At 35.0% G+C, this 10322-nt stretch overlaps 1 protein-coding gene across 1 annotated transcript; it reads right to left on the bottom strand.

Moving 5' to 3' along the window:
- Positions 7643-10018, bottom strand: LOC107608940 (60S ribosomal protein L35a-1). Its single transcript, XM_016310729.2, has 5 exons — positions 9866-10018; positions 9262-9297; positions 8875-9103; positions 8743-8785; positions 7643-7879 (listed from the first exon to the last, which is right to left on the bottom strand). Exons 1-4 carry the CDS (start codon positions 9895-9897, stop codon positions 8744-8746), a joined length of 339 nt encoding a protein of 112 aa, XP_016166215.1. The 5' UTR covers positions 9898-10018; the 3' UTR covers positions 7643-7879; position 8743.

The following is a 10322-nucleotide window of genomic DNA, read 5'->3' on the forward strand; positions in this document are numbered from 1 at the left end:
TAGAGTTAAGTTATATTTTCAAGCTTTTAAAACATTTATATTGGAGCCGCTCTTACATTAATAATGGGAATTCAATTTATGTCATTATCAAACCAGTAATGCTAAGGAGATAATAAAAAATTAGCTAAAATATCTTATTTATCATTTGTTTTTAGGGTTATCTGAAATTGAGTTGGCCTGAACGTAAGGTCTAGATTCTTTTTGGGCCAGCATCCAATTAAGTTCGAAGTATACTTGAGGATGTCAAGATATTTATAAGTATAAGTGTAGAATTAATAATAATTATCTTTTGAGTAGTCTTATCTTTGGTAGTGGGTCGGTTACTCCCTTTTGTTTAGGAATGTTATTGAGATCTCCTTTTTAAATGAATAAGAGAGATTGTAGAGTTACTTATTTAGATAAGTGGGACTGAATCGTGATCGCCTTGTTCGATTTCTATAAAGTTGGATATATATTTAATGTACATAATATTAACTAATTAGACTCTATCTTTTTTGGGCTTAGTTAAGTAATAGGCCAAGATATCAACAATATTCATTAATTTTAACGATAATTAATAAATTTTAAATAAGATATGTTTTGACTATTTATACTTTTTTTTTTTTTTTTACCCAAACATTATAAAATAGACTAAATCATCTTGTAATTAATATGAGAAAATGTCAACAAGGATTGCATGATGTGTTGTGAGGTAAGGAAGCATGTGCATGTAGTACCTTTAATTTGATTTGGTGTCTTAGTCATGAAAACTTGTCAAACCTAAAGTGGGATTTCCCATTCCTTATATTAGTTACATAAAATTTTAAAGATGAAATCAACGCCTAAATAAAAGGGTACTGCAAAATTTCAATTGGGCAATTTTGGTCTATGAGACGCGCTTGCTTTTTCCAACTTGGAAATAAGATCTTAGAATCTGATTGTGCCACTTTTCTTTTTTCCAAGTTTTGTATGGAGTAATGATGTACCCTTTTTATGTGGAAACCAAATTGGCCTTGTGTCTTAGAACGTGGTTTCACATTGCTTTTTCCTATCTAAGCATGCAATCTCTAGTTCAATTGTAATTTAAGAGAGAGAAAAAAAAGTATCATCATATAATAGTATATTTACATAATAATTAATTTTAATAACTGATTTTAGTATATTTTTAATATTTTTGTAAAATTATAAAAGTTATATAGCTTACATCATCATCATTATTATCTTTTTCTCCAATTTATTAGTCATTGATTTCATAGTCTACAAATCCTTTTAAGCTATATAAGTTGCACGTAAGGGAAAGTCAAACCTCAGAGGAAGAAAAGCATGGAGTACGTTTTATTTTGTGCATATAATAACCAGCATGAACAAAATAATAGAGCAAAAAGATGAAGCTGAAAATTTTAAATATGGTTAGCCCAAGGGTGTGTAGTTGGAAGATTAATTTTTAGGGTAAAAAACCCAAAAAAACCAAGCTAAAAAGTTTATTACCCAAATCAGCCAAAACAAAAATTATTTCAGCAATCTACCAATGGCTATTTATATATAATTCGAATCAATATGATTCGAACTACAAATACATGTAATTCGAAACAACTTGCTTCGAATTACGTTTGAATGAATATGCATGTAATTCGAATCAAGTAGATTCGAATTAGAGAATGGTAAATCGAATTGACTCGATTCGAATTAGTAGGCTCATGTGACTCTATGGAGTTCGAATCATATTGATTCGAATTATTCAATATAATTTAAATAAATTTATTAAAAAATATTCATGAGGTATCAAGAATGGGCAGAAGAGTATTGTATAAAATTCGAATTGCTCACCGTATAATTTGAACAAGGCTTTGTTTGGTAAAGCTTTTACTTTTTAAGAGTAGTGTTCATACCCTGGCCCAATAAAAAGGACCCAGGATCCAAGCAAAGAAGCCCAACCCAAAGGGGTGGGCCCTCCCCCAGTACCGGCCTTCATCCCCAGAAGTCGGTACTGAATACGACCTACTCCAAAGAAGTCGGATACGAGGGTTAGCTGGCAGATAACACTCATTCGAATGAGTAACCGCCCCTAGAAACTCTCTAACCACTTCATGGAGCCATATCTTAACCTCCCTAAGATATGGGAACGGTTATCCACCTAAAAAGGTGGCACTACTTCAGCGGCGGTTATTGGTTCACCTCTATAAATACCCTGACATCCCTCAGGTATCACTAAGTCCCAATACATTCTCAACTTGCTCACACTCTTGCTAACTTAGGCATTGGAGTGTCATTGCAGGTACCACCCCCATTCTTCCAGACGCGCAAGTCGAACGGAGGAACACCGAGTTTCAGGTGCATCAGCTGGTCACCTCCCTCACACGTTTGGGTCAACCAACGTCATCCGGCCCACTAATCTCCGGTTACCCATCGTAACATTGGCGCCGTTGCCGGGGACCCGAGAGATTGACCAGTGATGGGGGAAAGATCCCCTGAAGAAGGTCATGTGGAGACAGATTCTGATCAAGAGAATTTGAACACCGGAAACAATGAAGCAGATCAGAACCTCCACCAGGAAGCTAATGATCAAAATAAGGAAGGTACTTCGGGAATCAAAAATCCGAAGGCAAACTCCTCGGAGGGGCGCGAGTCAGAAAAAGAAGGACCCCCTCTCGCTAGTGAGCTTATGGGGCTAATTCACAGCCGCCTCGAGCAGCTAGAGCAGGAGCGGGAACGACAAAGGGAAGCTGAAAAGAACCTAAAAGAGGAGATGGAGCGACGAAAAGAGTTAGAAAGAAAACTCTTAAAGTTAGAATCCTCCCTCAAGGGTCGGAATTCCCAAGGCGATAGAGAAGATTCTCCCTTAGGAGAGAAAGATCCGTTCAGCGAGGATATAATGAGGGCAAAAGTTCCGAGAAACTTTAGAAGCCCCGATATGGACCTCTACGATGGAACCAGCATCACTGTTTTGTTTACGGCCTTAAAAGGCCAAAATTGTTCAAAACACCAACAAATAAATATAAAGAGTTCAAAAAAAAAGGGGCCCACAAGCCGGGCCCCGATAGCCAGAAATCACTTTTTTAGATCACCACCAGCAGGATCAGGGGGAACGCCAGGGGTAGGAGTTGAAGAGGAAGTCGGAGGAACGGTAGAAGAACTCGGAGCGTCCTTAGAGCGAGGAGGGGACTCTACGATCCTCTGCCCCCGAGTCTTTAAATCAGACTCAGATTCCACTATGGGGACAGGAGGATCCACGATGGCACCATCAATAACAATCTTATCAGGGTCCAAAGGAGAAAGGTCCAAGTCAGGAGCAATAACTCCGACCTGTTCCTTGAAAATCCTCCAAGCCTCGTCAGCACCATCCGCAATAGAGTCCTCCAACTCGGTGTAGGCCTTCCGAGCGTTCAGTAAGTCGTTCTTTACAGACACAAGATCAGCAAATAAACTATTGTAGCTGGCTTGCGCTGCCTTCCTCAACTCCACCTCCATGTTGCATTGGGCTTGCAACTTCTGCCCCTTCTCTCGGAGGCTGTTCCTCTCCCCCTCCAGTTTGGCGACTTTCCCCTCCAACTCCTTCTCATGCTCCTGATATATACGGAGCCTACCCTCCAGCTCCTCGACCCTCGAGGTCGTCCCTAAAGAGCTGATGGGAGTCTTCTCAAATATATCCAAGAGTTTGCCACAAACCCCCGCCGTCTTGAGACTCTCCTCAACCACAGTAGTGAGGTAGTGCCGAACAGAAACATCATCCATACTCATACGAGCATGAGGATAGATGTTCTTTCGGACGAACGCAAGAGCGTCCGCCTCACCAGAAGCGCCAGACTCTAAGGTCTTGCGCTTCTTTGGCTCTGGTTCGGGAGTAGGTCGGACGGAAGGGGGTGGCAGAGAGGAAGCAGAGGAAGAAATTACAATAGGCTGAGAAGGAGTCCCAACGTTCCGAGGAGGAGGAGGAGGAGAGACAACCATCCTAACGCCTCCAGACCTGGCTCGAGATTTTGCCTTGGCTTCCTGAACCCTCTGGTAAGACTCTTGAGCGTTTTTCTTTGCCATCTCTACAAAAAACAAATTGGTAGCCGAAATCAGACAAAGTCGGTACAAGAAATTGCAAGTCGGAAACAAGCAAGAAACGCAAAAAGCTACCTAATTGTGACTGGACAAAGGACGGCGACCCCTGGAGAAATTTTTTAGTATCCAAGTATGGGGCCCTCCCCCACGCTTCTCGGAGGAACCCCACAATGGCTGCTTCTACCTCAGTTAAATCATCCAGACCATATTTCTCGCAAGGGGAGGCCTCCAGCCATGGTTATTGGTTCACCTCTATAAATACCCTGACATCCCTCAGGTATCACTAAGTCCCAATACATTCTCAACTTGCTCACACTCTTGCTAACTTAGGCATTGGAGTGTCATTGCAGGTACCACCCCCATTCTTCCAGACGCGCAAGTCGAACGGAGGAACACCGAGTTTCAGGTGCACCAGCTGGTCACCTCCCTCACACGTTTGGGTCAACCAACGTCATCCGGCCCACTAATCTCCGGTTACCCATCGTAACAAGTAGCTTATGAAAGCTGTATTTTAAAAGACGACTTTTTAAAAGTTACAGCACTTGCGTTTGGTAAAATCACATTAAAAATAGTTTTTAATAAGCACAAGTACTATAATTGTGTTTGGTAAAACAGCTTTTAAAAATTAAAAAAAAATATAATAAATATATTTATAACGAAGAATAATATTTTTTTTCAAATTTTAGAGACCAATAATTTAAATATTTATTTGATTTACTCTCTATATTAATATAAATAGAGTTATCATTAGTCAATAATAAAACTTGTACTGATACGTCTATTACCCATTTATATATATTGACTCACTTATACAAATCACAAAAAAATGAGACACACATCTCAAGTAAAATTATATGAAGATTGTGTTAGAATTTGTGAAGGTTAGGTTGAGAAATTAGAAATATACGAGGATTCCAATGGCAATATAATGACTAGAAAATATGTGTGGAAAAATAAATAAAATATATTTTTAATTGTTTTGTATGGAATAAAATATTTTTTTTAATTTCTAAATTATTATTGACTATGTAGAGTACTTTATTTAAAATTTGAGTACCTAAGTCATTAGAACATTACAAATTTTTATAGTACTCCTAACATTTTTTTAAATTGTTTTGCATAGAATAAAATATTTTTTTGTGGTATAATTTAAATAAATTTATTAAAAAATATTCATGAGCTATCAAGAATTGGCAGAAGAGTATTGTATGAAATTCGAATTGATAGCTCATAAATATTTTAATTTTTAATTTTAATCCCTAATTTTTAATTTTTAATTTTATTGTCAAATAATAAAAAATATAATTTTAATTTTAATAATACTTTTTAAATATTTCTAAAATTTTTTAATCATCAAAATATATATATATATATATATATAATATTTTTAGAAAAATAAAATTATACAGTAAATATCTTTTGTATCAACTATAAGATATATATCCAACTATCCAAGTAAGAATGTGAAAAAAAAAATTTGATATATATCCAACTAACGTAGCATTATATAGGTAACTTACTAGTAATTCGAATCAACTTAATTTGAACTACCTAGTGTCACCAACATTGAATAATTCGAATCAATATGATTCGAACTCCATAGAGTCACATGAGCCTACTAATTCGAATCGAGTCAATTCGATTTACCTTTCTCTAATTCGAATCTACTTGATTCGAATTACATGCATATTCATTCAAACGTAATTCGAAGCAAGTTGTTTCGAATTACATGTATTTGTAGTTCGAATCATATTGATTCGAATTATATATAAATGGTCATTGGTGGATTACTGAAATAATTTTTGTTTTGGCTGATTTGAGTAATAAACTTTTCAGCTTGGTTTATTTGGGTTTTTTACCCTAATTTTTATGTCTAGGAATATTATTACTAGAAATACGATTTTTTAGAATGATATTATCAAGCATATATATTATCATATTTGGTTTGTAGAAGCAAAATTTATAGACTATTGATAATATACCAAAAAATGTGTTTGTCATTTATCAAGTTTTTAACTGTTGATGGTAGTATAAATTATTATCTTAAAGGATAATTTTGTTTAAATTGCCTATTTTTTATTATTTTTTTTTTAAATTTACAAAAATATCTCTAATATTTAAGAATTAAAATGAGCCGAAGTAGTAGTAGAAGAGATCAAGATGTGCAGAAGTAGTGACAAAAGAAGGAATATTAATGCGAACAAAAAAGAGACTGAGATGAATCTTCCTTCTAGAACGAGGTGCATGATGGTGGTGCAAACTCAAATCGACGGCAAGGTGGCACCTCCATGAATTTGGAAAAGAGGTAGACAATTGTTTCAACGTAAAATGAGAAGGACGGAAAAGTAAAAGAGAGGGTTCGAGTTAGATTAACAAGGATAATTTAATCTTTTTCTTTTATCATTTAGATTTCATTCCCGTGAAAATTAAATATACCAAAGGGATGAGTGAGAACTAAAATAATAGTATTTTGATTCTTAGAAATAAAATTTATCTGAAAATAATTTTTTAAACTTTAAACCAAATTCAAAAATATGAAATTTTTATTTTAAGATTCTTGAAAATACTCTATCATTTTTCCAACCACACATATCTTAAGGGTATATATGCTTAAAAATGGTTTGATTGTGTGAATCACAAGTATATGAAACTTGAATATTTGGTTGAAAAAAAATGATCCTTTTCATAGATTAAATGTAATTTTTTTAGATACCGCAAATTAAAACTTGAACCTTCTATATCCAACCCATTTACATTTAACTATAGGACTAGCAGCACTATTCGAATTCATATATATATAAAAGTAGAAATTTAAATTCAAATTGCTCTTTTTTATACAAGTATTTAGGTTTATCAAACTAGTAATTTAATTTGCTAATAATATATAAATAATAATTGATATTAGGAAATATAGAAAGAACTAAATATTGTGTTTGAGTGAAATCAAATTTGATTTTTGCAAGTTGAACAAAATAGGATTGGTTGTGATGTTTAGCATGCAGGTAGAATTTGGATTAAAGAATATAAACTTGCGCGTAGGATGAATATAATTCGGGTTAAAGAATATAAACTCGCGTAGGATGAGAATAGAGCTTAAACCCTATCCTATCCATCACTATCCTTGCTTACTATTGGATACAAATGTTACGAATTTTTGGTTTATAAATAATTCTTCTTTTCTTTTACCATTAGTTAGGTTTGAACAGATATTTTAGACATCCTAACAGCTTCGTCTTATGAAGATATTTAAATTATTCCCACCAAATTTGTAGAATAAGACAATGGTACGTCTGTATTCCTTTTTGAAACTTCTAACAGAAAATTACATTATTAATTTATTATTTTTACACAGATTGAGGGGAGACCTTTTACTTTTTTATTTTATTTTTTCTTTTATGAATCGGAAGTTGGTAACCGCTAATCAGCTGAGCATAAATGATTTTGGGAGAATGGGAACAACCAACATCTGCTGAGTTAATACTTAGTGGCATATGTTAGACAACGGCCTAAAAAAGATGCATCATTTGTCGGAGACTCTTATAACTCCATTTTTCTTCGTAAGTACGAACTAGTAAATTGACTAAATTCAATTCACTTTTTAAGATATTTTGTCCTCAGCATCGTAAATATTTGCATTAACGGCGGTAAAAAGATTGATGAAAGTTGAGGCTCAATCCTCATTAATAACCAAAGAAGTGAGAACTAACATGAAATTGGGTTCATTCACCATCCTAAATAATGAAAAGCTATTCTGCTTAAGAGTTACGAAGGACATCAAAATTTAACTGGTAATATGTAAATTCCTTCTATGCCCACACAAAATTCACTACAGCCAACAAGAGGTCCAGAGAATCTGTAAACAAGAATAAATTAGGCGTTATACACATTAGTTACTTGTATAGAACCAGAAGGAAACAAAAAAAAAAGGAAAAATGAACACGAAACTATTTCGGACGAGAAGAATGAATATGTTGGGTGGGGGAACAGAGTGTGTAAATCTGTAAGCCAATTACATTGGAGCACATCTCCACAAATACAGGAAAAGGCTCAAGCAGAAAGGTTTTTTTACTTGCTATATGCACAGATAAAATCCTGGGAATAGTTTTTGTTAAATATGTTCCCAAGAAGAACTATGTGCAAGTTTCTTGCCACTTTCAAAATAAAAAATAGGCATCACAGAGCATATAGACAACAATAGATTTGGAGAAGATTGGATTACTATAATAGATAGTAATTCTAATGACTACTTTTTTTGGGGGAGGTGAGGGGAGGGGTGAGTGAAGTAAACTATAAGCCGATTACATTGGAGCTTATCTCCACGGATAGAGGAGAACGCTCAAGCAGAAAGGTTTTTCATTTACTATATGCACAAATAAAATCCTGGGAGTAGGTTTCGTAAAGATGAGTTCCCAAGAAGAACTATGTGCAATATTCTTTTCAAATGAAACACAATTTCAAAAATCGAAATAATAAACAAGGCAACAGAGAATATAGATATAGATATTAGATGACACAATGATACTGACATTAGGTTCAAAGATAATCTGACTTTAACCAGTAGAACATAATTTCAGAATGTAACATTCAAAATACAAAGAAGCATATTAATTTAGTATGCAAACTTGATCATGGGTAAGTCATTCTCTAAGTTGAAACCATATGAGGATTATCCCGAAATTCAGATGACAAAATACACCAATTAGATGGTAAAATTACCTCATATATTGCTTGGATACATGAAGACTCTGACCCTTGCTCCCTGCAGATGAATCAACACCCAAAACCATCAGAAAATCATACAAAAGCCAATCGAAGAACAATTGAACATTTCTCTGCCTTGAAAATTACCATTGATTTTGGTGGCAGGTTTGACTTGAACTTAGCACGGACAATACCACTGTTACCATGAGGCCTGGTAACCTTACCCCAAATGCAGCGATAGTGGGATCCATTCTTCTTTACCTTGGCTTTGTATATGTATGCCATGCGCTTCCCAGCATACCATGCAACCTCTTCCTTGGTGTTTACTCCCTCAATCTGGATAAGAGAGGTGTTTGGATATTGGTTTGACTTGGACCTGAAAGAACACTACCAATATCTTAGCTTATATCAAGTCATGCCAACTGAATCCACACACAATTTATATGCCATTCTTGAGATAAATTCATAAATCCCAATTTTAGTAATATAAACCACAAAACACCAATTTACTATAGGAGGGTGGAAGAAGTGTACCTCTTGTATCCAAGGATTGAACCCCTGACATAAAGTCTGAAAATACAACACAAAAGTACAACACCGTCAACAATTTTCATTTCTTAGATAAATCTCCCTCAGAAATGCACGATGAGCATATGCATCCACATTTTACAACATAAAATGATGATATTCAATTCATAATCAACAAAGCATCTCCAAAACACATCGAACATTCAGCAGAAATTTTAATACACATGCATACAACTGATAACAGAGCCTAAAACTCCCAAAGCCTCAACTTTCAGAGCACATGAATCCACATACTCTGTTCATTTTACAGGAAAATACAATGTTACTGTCTGAGAAGCTAATTCAGCATTGCTCCTCACCACATTATATCACTTAAGCACCTTAACCCATTAGCCAAAGCAATCAAAAACCCTAAACCCTAAACCAAATCTTGATCTTCATCAACCACATCACAAATGTGCATTTCACATTAAATCACTAACAAAAACAAAAATCACAAACATTTCTCTTTTTTTTTTCTTCCAGAAACGATACAGTTGTGAATAGTATTAGGTCATCAACATAATGCAAAAGATCGAAAAACAATGTGGAGAGAGTTAGAAAGGGAAACCTGACACGCTCTCCTTGGCGACCTTTCACCATTTTCGCTTGAAGAAGATGCTTCCTCGCCTCCTGCAACTGCTGCTTCGGGTTGATGCACGGCGGAAGCTGCACCAAGCTGAATCAGCTCCATGGTTATATACACGCACAAAAATAAACCAGGCAAGGTTAGGGTTTGTTCTTCCCTTTTGATTGGGCCTTATTACCCTCTCTTCAGGCCCATTATCCTACTTCCTTTCTTCCAACTCTTCTTTTCTGTCCATAGCCTTTTCGATCAACCAAATCTATATTTCGGACCAGAAAAAAAAAAACTTTGAGAATTAGTAATATACTTTTATTTTTATTTTTATTAAAGACAAGAGATTCAAACTCACCACCTCTTAGTTGAATATGGGTATCATTTGAACTATAACTCATTAGTAATTAGTAATATACTTTCATCGAAAGGAATTAGGGATTTAGAAATA

The sequence above is a fragment of the Arachis ipaensis genome, chromosome B07 (assembly GCF_000816755.2).
Source record: "Arachis ipaensis cultivar K30076 chromosome B07, Araip1.1, whole genome shotgun sequence".
In the NCBI taxonomy this organism is placed as follows: Eukaryota; Viridiplantae; Streptophyta; class Magnoliopsida; order Fabales; family Fabaceae; genus Arachis; species Arachis ipaensis.

Coding starts and splice junctions, on each gene's coding strand:
- LOC107608940 (XM_016310729.2), bottom strand. CDS start 9,897: ATGGTGAAAGGTCGCCAAGGAGAGCGTGTCAG. Junction 9,298..9,865: donor CGCCAAGGAGAGCGTGTCAG/GTTTCCCTTTCT, acceptor TTGTATTTTCAG/ACTTTATGTCAGGGGTTCAA. Junction 9,104..9,261: donor TCAATCCTTGGATACAAGAG/GTACACTTCTTC, acceptor GTGTTCTTTCAG/GTCCAAGTCAAACCAATATC.